Source organism: Synchiropus splendidus, chromosome 9 (assembly GCF_027744825.2).
Source record: "Synchiropus splendidus isolate RoL2022-P1 chromosome 9, RoL_Sspl_1.0, whole genome shotgun sequence".
Lineage (NCBI taxonomy): Eukaryota > Metazoa > Chordata > Actinopteri > Syngnathiformes > Callionymidae > Synchiropus > Synchiropus splendidus.
The window spans coordinates 6,328,558-6,340,716 of record NC_071342.1 but is presented as its reverse complement, the minus strand read 5'-3'; the positions used below and the strand labels follow the sequence as shown (position 1 = coordinate 6,340,716).

Sequence of the window (12,159 nt, the reverse complement as noted above, 5' to 3'; positions counted from 1 at the left end):
CTCTCAGCGCACCACAAGAGGTCGCTGGTTGCCATACATTTGAAATTGACAGCAAAAGTATCTGCGAAGTCTTATGAGTTTTTATTTATCTGGTTACCGAATTATTATTATTATTATTATTATTATTATTATTATTATTATTATTTAGGTAAAATGAATTAGATTTAAATAAAAGTCCGACTGGAACCTAAATATTAAAGTAATTACATTTGTTTTCGCAATTTCAATGTTGTAATTCAATATTTGGTGCTAAAAAATATTTAACAGCCAAATATATATGTATATATATATATATATATATATATATATATATATATATATATATATATATATATATATATATATATATATATATATATATATATATATATATATATATGCACTGCACAGGTAGTAAAAAAAAGTATCGCAATATTTAGTTTAGTACAACGTCTGTATTTACGCTACAGTTAGTGGACTTCAGCAGGGAACGCTTTACAATAGTTCAACTTTGTCGAACTGTTCTATAATTTCAACCAGCAGATGGAAGCGTCGCATTAACTTTGAAGCCGTCCGCGTCCGTCAACTTCCTGCGGATGAGAATGAACCTTACACACACCAACGATAACATGAGTCGTTGCACAATCGGGCAACACTGGTAAAAACAAGACAGGCATTTATATCACAATATAAAGGTCAAAGCATTAAATAATCGTGAATCAATCAATCACCAACGATTAACCATGATACAAATTTATTGCCGCAGTTTGCCACTTGACCATGTGTCACAAAGACATTCAGACTTTATCCTTTTTAATTTGATAAAGAATTTTCACATTTTAAAAGAATGCACTTCCTTTGTCTACATGGAGAAAGTCACAATTATTCGGTGATACCAACAGGCAGATTACTGTAGGTCATCATCATATTGCAGTATCTCATTAATATAGGAACTACATTAGCTGTGCTGTCATAAAAAAAGCAAGTAAAAAGTTGAATCTATACATATATATTTATAGCTCCTTCAGATCTTACAAATAAATATAAAAGATGATTTCCCTTTCATGGGATGTGGTAGACCTTTAAAATGATCTGTAGAAAAAATCTCATGTTTAATTTTAGAAATATTACATTAAGTTAATAAGTATGATATTATACAATGTATTTGTGTGGAATGATTATATTGCTTAAGACATGTTTAAAAAGCAGTGTTATAGTTTTTCATGATGAGAAAAGGAATAATGTAAATAAATTTAAGGTAAAAATCAGGACACTAAATAAAATCATCCTGCAGGCAGTCTCGATGTTTTCTTGTGCTGATCAGTTGTCCTTCTGCAGAGAGTTGTAGTACTCCACCAGCACCTTCCAGGCCTTGGGAGCCATGAAACCATCCGGGGGGTTCTCACCATTGCGTGCCAAGTTTCGCATTTTGGTACCAGATATGAACTCGAACTCAGAATGTCTGCAGGGATAACAAGCAAACAAGACATAAGGCACATTTAACTTCACTTCATGAATAAATGGCTCACTTTTCTTTGTCGTAGAAGTCCATCGCCTGCTTGGACTTGTTGTAGGCAGCGACCCTGAAGGGGATGATCTCCACAGAGGTCAGCCCGGGGGCCATGGTGAGGACCTTGCTGCCATGCGTTGGATCATACAGATCTTGTTTGGTCTCTGGATGTGGCATGCCAGCGGGGTCTCGACCGACGATGTAGAAGTTGGCTCCTGCGACCATTCTCGCCCTGCAGTGCCACTGAACCTGAATCCATGATGACATTGGATTATTGCATTTAGATGAAGGGTCCTCAGCTGCACCTCAGCGGCTCAATAAAATAGTTCTACCTTCAAGCTTCTTTTGAAGGAAGACATTATTCGTTGGTCGAAAGCAGACCTCGAGACCATCAAATCAACTTTACTTTAACTGATGAACTGATAAAACTTTTATTTCTGCTCACCTTGATCCAGAACCACTTTTGACAAATTGCTAGTATGTTAACACATGAGTCTCACTTGCCTCTGTGGGTCCCGCATACATCATAGGTGAGGGGAAGATGGCTACTATGGTGCTTTTTGGGTCCAGGACGCCATCCTCCAGCACAGCAGCGTGTTGCTTCATTCTCCAATCCAGGGGAACGTCGTCATCTTTCGTCCAACCACCGAGCGGGTGCAGAAGGAGAACGGGGTTCTTGTATCCTCGCTCCAGGAGGCGCCGCTTGGTGTCTTTCATCAGCAGAGCGTGGCCATTGTGCACAGGGTTACGCAGCTGAAAAGCAAACACTGCGTCTGTGGGAAAAAAAAAAAGTCACTGAACACGCACAATAGCCAGTTCATCAAATATTATCTCAGTAACACAAAGCAAATGCGGCTGCATTGTGTACACAGTGTTAGCGTATCTGGTAGTCATTAAACTTGCAGAAATCATTTTAGGAAGACGACTTTGTTTAACGTGACCATGCTGCTAAAGCAGGAGATAATTAGATGATTTATTTTTTCCTACCTGCTTTCATCTCATCAAACTTCTGCTTGAGCTCATTCGGAGTTAGACGGTACTGATCCAGACCATCATTCCACTTGATTCGCTCAAGGACTTCCAAGTCACCACCAACAAGCCAGTCGCCTCCTTCCATAACCATCTGTGGTAAGTACAAGGTCATTTAACCCACTAATACAAAACATTTGTTTGTCACATTTATAAATCCCATTTTTGCAGAGTGATGACTTGTTATAGCCCTGTACCTTTATATATGGATGTTGAGGACAGTTGGTGCCCCACTGCCTGGCACAACGTTCCTCTTTGCGATGTGGGAAGAACTCTGGGTTTCTAAGAATGGCCACACGTGAACCTTGGTACTCCAGAGCAACGGCAGCGCAGCCGTCCAGCTCCTGCTTCACCTCAGCACTCACGGGCAGGACGATGGGGACAGACAAGTTGATGGCTCCATCTTCGACAAACAGAGATGTTAATCCCACTTGATATGTGTTGAGCCCATGTCATTAAGCGAACATGTCCCGTTTACTACACAAAAGAATTACATTATTTTTGTGTCTGAAAACAGAACTATAACTATTGGTGGGCATTTTAGAATTGTAGCCATCCATGATGATTTAAACGTACGCAGTCACTTCAAGGAACAATTGTCACAAGCAAATGGATTTATATAATTCCCATGCAGTATTCTGCAGCCCAGAGGAGAAGTGCATTGTTTCTCACCATCCAATAGGTTGTTGAAGTGCAGGACTTGGAGGTACTCTCGCTCCCGCATGAAGCCCTTCAGAGGACTGGCCCAGCCCTCGGACAGCACCTGAACCCACTGGAGATCCAGCTGTGGGACAACATATGCTAATTTATTAAATAGCCTGAATGAAAAAGAAGATATATAATGTGATATGGTTGAAATAATATGAGGAAACAGACAATTTGGGGGAGATTTCTACAACTATGACAAAATATATATATATTATATTGCTGTGTGATCAGACATAAATCCATACGCTGCTTCTCTCTTGAAGTGTTTTGTTACCACCTTGTTGATGCTGATGGTGCGCAGTGTATTAGCATCAGCCAAAGCCAGACTCAGTTTGTTCTCAGGAACCAACAGTTCATTCAGCTCCTCCATGATCTCGCTCGGCACAATGCTCTGGACGGAGGAAGAAAAACAAGTTGTCAATGAAGAGACATAGTGACCAATGTGCTTGTCTATTTGCAAGTACAGCAGGTTTACAAAACAAAATAATTTGTCGAGTGACCTCACCAGTTCTGTACATCAAAACATACTTGTAAGGCATACAATAAGCCTGTAGGGTGCTCAATGACGTGGACAGCACTGCTAAGAAAGGCACGCAGATGATCGACTCACAACTGATGCAAAGAGGAGGTGAATGTCAATGCCTCTGTCGCTGTCGAATACTTAAACTTACCACTTAACACTTGATGAATGGAGGAATATTATACATTTTATGTCACGCTTGCATTAAACGAACCTCCTCTCGTTATCTTAACTAGAACATTAACTACAGTGGCTGCAACATTGTTTTGAATATCATCGAGAGTTGAAGGAGACTGACAAAAACACCTTACTGTACAAATAAATAGATCAACAAATATTTGTCGTGCACGAGACTCAACTAATCTGCTATAAAAGTAAATCGAAAGCACAAACAATTTAGACAATTAAACAAAACCAACACATTAACGCAGCTGAACCTGCCGCGACAAAGAGCAGCATGCCTCGCTTGAGGGCTCTATGGAACAATAAGCATTTTGCATATGCAGCTGTCTGATAGCTCCCCTTGGAACTGCAACCTTATCGTGGTGGGGGAGTTTGTGTTCCTTGAATGATGGGCCAAGCCCGAATGAACGACATGGGCCGTCCCTCCTGCGGACCCTCCACCCACAGAGGAGTCATAGGGGTCAGGTGCAAAGAGAACTAGGTGGCAGTCGAGGGCGGGGGACCTGACGACCTGGTTCGTGTGGACATTCTCTGGCTCTTGGAACATGGAATGTCACTTCGCTGGGGGGGAAAGAGCCTGAGCTTGTGCAGGAGGTTGAGAGGTACCGGCTAGATATAGTCGGTCTCTCCTCCACGCACAGCCTGGGCTCTGGAACCCATACAAGGGTTCCTCGAGAAAGGCTGGACCCTCTACTTTTCTGGAGTTGTCCGTGGGGAGAGGCGGCGGGCTGGCGTAGGCTTGCTCATAGCCCTGCAGCTCTGCAGCTTCGTGTTGGGGTTTACCCCGGTGAACGAGAGGGTCGCGTCCCTACGCCTACGGGTTGGGGACAGGTGTCTCACGGCGGTCGCGGCTTACGGGCCGAACAGCAGTGCAGACAACCCGGCTTTCTTGGAGTCACTGGGAGGGGTACTTGACAGTGCCCCAACCGGGGACTCCATTGTTCTACTGGGAGACTTCAACGCCCGTAGGCAATGACAGCAAGACTTGGAGGGGCGTGATTGGGAAGAACTAACCCGATCTGAACCTGAGCGGTGTTCTACTACTGGATTTCTGTGCCACCCACAGTTTGTCCATGACGAACACCATGTTTGAGCACAAGGGTGTCATAAGTGCTCATGGCACCAGGACACCCTTGGCCGGAGGTCTATGATAGACTTTGTGATCGTGTCATCTGACCTGCGGCCACGTGTCTCGGACACTCGGGTGAAAAGAGGGGCAGAGCTGTCAACTGATCACCACCTGGTGGTGAGTGTGATCCGCTGGCAGGGGAGGAAGCCAGTCAGACCGGGCAGGCCCAAACGTATTGTGAGGGTCTGCTGGGAACGCCTGGCGGAACCTGCTGTCAGTGGCGTCTTTAACTCCCACCTCCGGGAGAGTTTCTCCCAGATCCCGACGGAGGTAGGTGACATGGAGTCTGAGTGGGCCATGTTCTCCTCCTCCATTGTCAGTGCGACTGCACGTAGTTGCGGTCGCAAGGTCTCCGGTGCCTGTCGTGGCGGCAATCCCCGAACCCGGTGGTGGACACCGAAAGTAAGGGATGCCGTCAGGCTGAAGAAGGAGTCCTATCGGGTCTTGATGGCCTGTGGGACTCCTGAGGCAGCAGACCTGTACCGGTAGGCCAAGCGTGCCGCTTCCCGTGCAGTCTTGGAGGCAAAAACTCGGGTCTGGGAGGAGTTCGGAGGTGGTCGCATCTGATCCGGATGCCCCCTGGACGCCTCCCTGGGGAGGTGTTCCAGGCATGTCCTACCTGGAGGAGACCCCAGGGAAGACCCAGGACTCGCTGGAGAGATTATGTCTCCGGTCTGGCCTGGGAACGCCTCGGGATCCCCCGGGAGGAGCTGGAGGAGGTTTGTGCGGACCGGGAAGTTTGGGCTTCCCTGCTCCGAATGCTGCCTCCGCGACCCGACCCCGGATAAGCGGTAGAAGAAGGTGAAGGTGAAGGTGAAGCTGTCTGATAGCTCGTTGTGACGTCGCTCTTACCGTTCCAGGTACTTTTGCCAATCTAGACGTTACAATTCAACTTGTTTCGACTTGTCTTACAGCCGCTTTGTGATCTTAATAACGAGTCTATACTTGAATCTTGATCGGTTTCCAGTCAGCACAGGAGGGAGTCAGAACAAAACTGCATTTTGATTTAATCTTGTACCAGTGAAAAATACAACTTTTGGAATTTTATCCGTTTTTTCGAAATATTATTTTATGCTTGACACTAGGGATGGGCGATAACTTATCGCACACGATGTACGGGCAAACACAATCTCCATATAACACGTGACACACTCGCTGCATTGGACCTGCATTCATGAACATGACGAGACCGTGATGGCGCGCCATGCTCTTCAGCTCCACGTGGTGTGGTGGACTTTGGTTCACGATCACAGTTTTAAACTTATTTTTAGTACAGGGAACCTTTGATAATGCCATTAGTCGACTCTGCGTCTCTAGATCTGTGTTTATTTTATCAAATGGAGTGATCCTCATAGGTTGTCTGCCTTGGTTCATATGAACACATGCAGTCTCCCGCAGCGCCTCAGCGAAACACCGTGGTGAAAATGGTTGGATTTTGGACAGACATCTGCTCCGGTATTGGTGGCGGTGTCCTCTGCTGCGTCCCCATTAGGGTTCACTGATTGCGGACACACTCTCACAGGCAGCACTAATGCTACGACCCAGCAACAGTTAGGGACCATCAACAAATTCTAAGGCGGTCAAATTATTAGTGACATCTGCAATAAGGCAATGGAAAACAAACATCTTAGAAGAGAAGTGTGAAAAGCTCTTTCATCACACAAGAGAAAGGAGTGACAGTTTGTATAATGATTTCCAGAATAGAATTTGACTACATGATCATTTATTCACATTATTTCTAATATTTGTTCAGTACCATAGTTAAAGTCAACTGTGAAGAGACATGAGACACAGCAGACAGACGGTTCAATTTAACCCCTAAATAAAGCTGGCAGAGCAGGCTGTCAGACATTAGCAGGTTCTACCAGAGACGTGAAACATTGAATTTCTCATCTCTACACTTAGTTAACTATTATATTTAAACATAAACAAATAATGATGTTGGAGGCAAACTCCACTCATAAGTTTCATCACAAAACAGTTTCAAGAGAGACTAGAGTGTCCAACACATGGAATAGAATGAACATGGATTTATCGTGATAATTATCTTTATCGCCAAAATTTATCGCGATAACTTTTTCTGTCCATATCGCCCATCCCTACTTGACACAACATGCTAATAAATCTTTATAACAGACATGATCACTATACAAGTGAAATGAACTTTGTGTACACTTTTTGGGCCACAAAACCAAACAGAAAACTGAGCCATGAGCACAAAGAGAAGTCACAGCTGCACATGCCAGTTATCAGAGGCAACACGCCACATAAGAGCTGTCCACCAGGCTGTGCATTCATCACTGCTAATGTAGCAGCAAGAGGTTTCCACCCTGAATATACTAAATTGCTATTTTATCCTGAACACCTTGTTTAAAAAGGGATTACTAAAATGGTATGACGGTAACTTTCTAATCTTCCAACTGTTTATTGTGGATCATGGAGAGCCAACTGTCATCTGTGTGTGTGCAGGGCTTGGGTGGCAACGGTTACCTTTTCCTGAAGCAGCTCCAACACTTGCTGAAGACATTCGTTCACTGTGAGCTCCCCGGTTTTGAGCACCAGATCAGGGACCTCTGGGCGCTCGTAATCTGAGTCAATCCCAGTGAACCCTGCAACAATAACAACAAACACATTATTTTCTTTGCTGGGGTGTATTATTGTCGGTTCACAGAAGTAGGGTGAAGACTGTGAAGGGCTTGGCACCACCTGCACAACTTGGTATACGTATAAAAGAAGGTGCAGACCTTTGATCTCTCCAGCACGGGCCTTCTTGTAAAGACCTTTAACGTCTCTGCTCTCGCACACCTCCAATGGAGCATGAACAAAGACCTCAAAAAATGGAAGTCCTGCACTTGCATGGATTTTTCTAGCTTCAATTCGGTCCTGAGGTGAAAGAACAACACAGTAGTTAGCTGAGTGACTGGTCTGCAAGGTTTAATATTTAACTAAGATCTCCCTCTCTGTCTGTGCATATTTGCTTTTGGAAGTTGTATGAAGATCTGTGTTTGTCATTTCTTTCTGTTTGCCCACCATTAAACAATGTCGTTCAACAGTCTTTAGTTGTAGATAATCTAATGTTGTAATGAACCTTAGATTGGAGGGCAATAAAGGAAATGTGACTAAGTCTACAACTATAAATGGAGACAATACTTTTTACAAAAACATTTTACAAAAGAAATGTGGGTAATAAAAATTAAATTGAAAAAAATAATAATTACATTTAATTTAATATTTTATAATTTAATCATGCATTAAACATAAATATAAAAACTCTCATGGAAAATACAAGAGTAAAACGAAAAATAAAAATATAGAGCTAAATAAAACCAAATTAAAATGATGATAAGACTTGAATGATATTTATTTTGTCACTCACCTTGGCAAAAGGCGAGATGAAACTTGTGACGCAAACCAGACCGGCATCTGCGAAGAGCTTGGCCACCTCTGCAATACGGCGAATGTTTTCCTCTCGATCTTCAGCGGAAAAGCCCAGATTCTTATTCAGGCCATGCCGGATGTTGTCTCCATCCAGTGAGTAGCATGGAATGGCGTGAGAAACCAGGAACTCCTCCAGGGCAAAGCTGATGGTGGTCTTACCAGCTCCAGACAGGCCTGAGGGTGGGTGAGAAAGCTGACTGAGTCTTCATAACTCAATGTATTCATCTGCCATCACTCACGTCCATACAAACAATTCTATCATTTTCACCTGTCATCTTTTAATGAGTACATTGGCACTGAGGTAAGAACAAGGAAACCAATAAAGAATGTCAGATTTGCAGACCAAGGTGTAAGTTATCTTTTGGAGTTTTGCCTATACAACATACAATGGGAACAGAAAATAACAACAAACTGTCCAATGTATATATTTCCTCTTGCAGCTGTTTTGACAGTAGGCGAGAATGACTATATTGATGAAGCAAGGATTTCAGTGCAATGCCATAGAACAATTAGAATATTTGAAATTTTTGAGGAAATTGAAATTTCCTCAAAAAGTGTTGATTTTCTACAAGGATTGTGTTTTGAAGGCTAGAAAATGGTTATTAAGGTTATTTCTGTATTTCTGCATGTATTCATTCATTGATTAATCCTGAGCTGCTTCAGGCAGTCTTTATGAGGGAATTCATAGACGTTCCAGAGCTAGAGCATATTCACGTATTCAATAAATGTATCTGTCTATCTTTCTCCACTGGAAGCGGATCTGGTGTTCATTGTTCTTGTTTATAATAGTGACTTTTGACAATCAACGACTGAACTTTATCTGATCTTAAAACCAGATTTACGGTCACTTTCGTTGCAAACATGGAGATGATGAGAAGTTACCGGTGAGCCAGATGGTGCAGCCTCTGAATCCTCCTCTCGTGCCGACGACCTGTCCTCTTTTGCTTCTGCTCACATGGTGAGCCTGGTAGACCACATTAGTGGACCTGTTGAGATCCTGAAACACAAGAGGCTTGAAATGAAGGGCTTTGTACAAAGACAATGGGAAACATGAGCAGAGGGCAATTGTACATGTGACCTTTCAAAAGCTTAACCTTTATTCAAACCGAGGCTGAGCACCTACCTTCATCACTTTATAAAATGTTTTTTTTTTTCTGCAATTAGTTTATGACTCCAGACATTGTGTACTTCACCACTTGGAGTGAACTTTCAACTCCTTAACAACTTAAAACAACTTTTTCATTCATTCATTCAGCAAACTCTTGGTCAGAACATAGAGTGTGGTTTGGGATAGCAGAGCGAGGCGTGTGTGACTGGCCTGTGTTCACTTGTGGAAGGGCAGGCGGGAGTGGGAGGCTGAGGAAGGAGTGAAGCAAAGGACTGGACTGACTGGACAATGTGCCCAGTGTGCAGACCAGAGATGATGTGGCACTGCTGCTGCTGGCGTCTCCTGTTGCACCCAGTCTCCCCTCATCCTCATATTCCTCTACATGCATTCCATTTATGTCTTTAAAGGCAGACGATCCAAAGAGTTTTCATCCACTGAACAACAATGAATAAGCAAAACCTTGGCTGACTTGATACAGGTTTATGGATTATAGCGACCTATCCACATGAATGATAACTAGATTGTACCAATCAGGATTTGATAATCCACTCCCTTGTCTTTTACGACATCAAACCTTCACCCAACGACATTTCACTCACAGTCTTGAACCTACGTGACTGCATGGTTGGTTTTATTAAAGTCATGCTTTTCCTTGGCTCACTCACGATCTGCAACCTTCAGAAATCCTTCACACTTTACGTGTGTTCCAGTGAATTCCGAGAAGGAAAAGAAGGAAACTGCAGCTCCGCTCCTCTCATGGATGACCTTGCTTCAGCCGTGCACATCAACCACCTAGAGCAGCTTTCTAATCATGTTGCCCCTCAGCAAACACCACAAAACTTTTCCACTTCAAGACACAAGATAACAAGATCTGACTTCTGGTGAAGTTTTGAGTGCATCATTCACACAATCATTAACACCTTCTGTGATCATCAGATGTGTTCTTTACACTGAGTGCTTTGTATGGTCAAATATCACCACTTCTCCATCTGCTTTTTGCTTCATTTTTTTCTTAGTTAAAAGCTGTTTTGTGGTGATTTCTGCTAAACCTCTGCGCCAAAATGACTATTTTATAATAACGATATCTATTCACAATAACTATGAATAACACACAGACAAGTCATGTCATTTTGCATGAAATTTTGAGGTAGTAAGAAAGAATGGAATTACAATGATTTTTTGATTTATCATAACACCTCATCCATCTCATGAGACATAATTTCATCAATCAATAGTCCAAAATCAATAGCCAAACATGAACGTCCTTCATTTTGCCGAACGATAGCAGCTGTTTTTCACCTCTCATTTCATTCAAATAAAGTGTGTTCACACGTCACTTATCATCAGCAGATGATTAATTTCCTGCCGTGTCTTTTTATTGAGTTTAACCAGCCTCACTTATGATTGTTTAATGCACAGGTCTTAGATATTAGAGTGTGGTGTCTGCTGAATGAATCACTCCAAGTTTGGTCGATGAGTGACTCTTCAAAAATGCTCTCTTCACCTCTGCACACAATTAAGAAAGCAGTGCAGCCATAAAAGTTTATTCCACCAAAGTTGTTGGGCAGCACTTCAGCCGGGTCTCCAACAGTGACTTCTTTCTCTTCTTGGGGCAGAAAAGTAATGAATGAGGCAGACTGACAGGACTGAGTTACGACAACAACCAACCTATTCAGAGTTTTCAACCATCACACCTGGATAAGGACACAGGTTTCTCTTATATGGATCAGGGCACTGAGTACATTCATAATCATGTAGACATTTACATGCACTGAATGAAACACCAAATTTTATAAGGAAAAAAAATCACTATCACAACAGATGATAAATATTGCTGCATGGTCAATTTGTTTATCATTGAACCACATTCTTTGTCTAAGTTTATATGAAACTTCACTCGCTACTTTCAACAGTAACTCAACGTACAATTAAACAGGGGTTTTATTCATCACGGCAAGTCATTTCAAAGAAAACAAGTGACAAGACTTTTACATTATGTTATTCACTAATAATTACGATCAGACGTGACTCCTGCTCTGTGTTGGACTGAATATTGGTGAAGCCTTGTGAAAACTTTGACAAAGTTTTACCACTCCCCGATTTTTCAGACGAACATTTGTGTTCAATCTGATGACAACTGGACTTTTTCTTATCTCCTCATCTACTTACCGTGCGAAGCTTTTTCAATCCGGACATTCTTTCGAAGGCTACGCCGGTTGCACCGCTGGTTTCCCGGACTCGGACTGCTGCAACTGCCGGTCTGGATGGAGGACTCCACCGCTTAATGGAAGGAAAAACTTTCGGGTTAAAGCGTACTAGAGTAGGGGGGTTTAAAAGGGACTTCCAAGACACGTAGCATTCCTATGAGCCTGCCCCCGTCCTCCCCCGACACCCAGTCATCTGCATATTTCTCCAGCCAATACTGGAGCATCACGACACGGCTGGGCCGAGCACCGTAACCGGCAGCACTCGCTCGAAGGAGGAGACATGATCCGACGCTTGGAGAGAGTTTCGCAACTCGATATTTTCCGCTATCAACACTTCCGGAATGCTTT

The 12,159-nt window shown here is 43.0% G+C and overlaps 1 protein-coding gene across 1 annotated transcript; it reads right to left on the bottom strand.

Moving 5' to 3' along the window:
• Positions 1-716: 716 nt before the first annotated feature.
• LOC128764891 (bifunctional 3'-phosphoadenosine 5'-phosphosulfate synthase 2-like) lies at positions 717-12,000 on the bottom strand. The gene is made up of 12 exons (XM_053875144.1): positions 11,774-12,000; positions 9,379-9,493; positions 8,435-8,670; positions 7,803-7,941; positions 7,549-7,667; positions 3,504-3,617; positions 3,191-3,302; positions 2,716-2,921; positions 2,477-2,612; positions 1,994-2,262; positions 1,509-1,738; positions 717-1,441 (listed from the first exon to the last, which is right to left on the bottom strand). Exons 1-12 carry the CDS (start codon positions 11,798-11,800, stop codon positions 1,300-1,302), a joined length of 1,845 nt encoding a protein of 614 aa, XP_053731119.1. The 5' UTR covers positions 11,801-12,000; the 3' UTR covers positions 717-1,299.
• Between the last annotated feature and the right edge of the window lie 159 nt (positions 12,001-12,159).

Coding starts and splice junctions, on each gene's coding strand:
- LOC128764891 (XM_053875144.1), bottom strand. CDS start 11,800: ATGTCCGGATTGAAAAAGCTTCGCACG. Junction 2,613..2,715: donor CTCAACATCCATATATAAAG/GTACAGGGCTAT, acceptor TACTTACCACAG/ATGGTTATGGAAGGAGGCGA. Junction 1,442..1,508: donor GACTTCTACGACAAAGAAAA/GTGAGCCATTTA, acceptor TTATCCCTGCAG/ACATTCTGAGTTCGAGTTCA.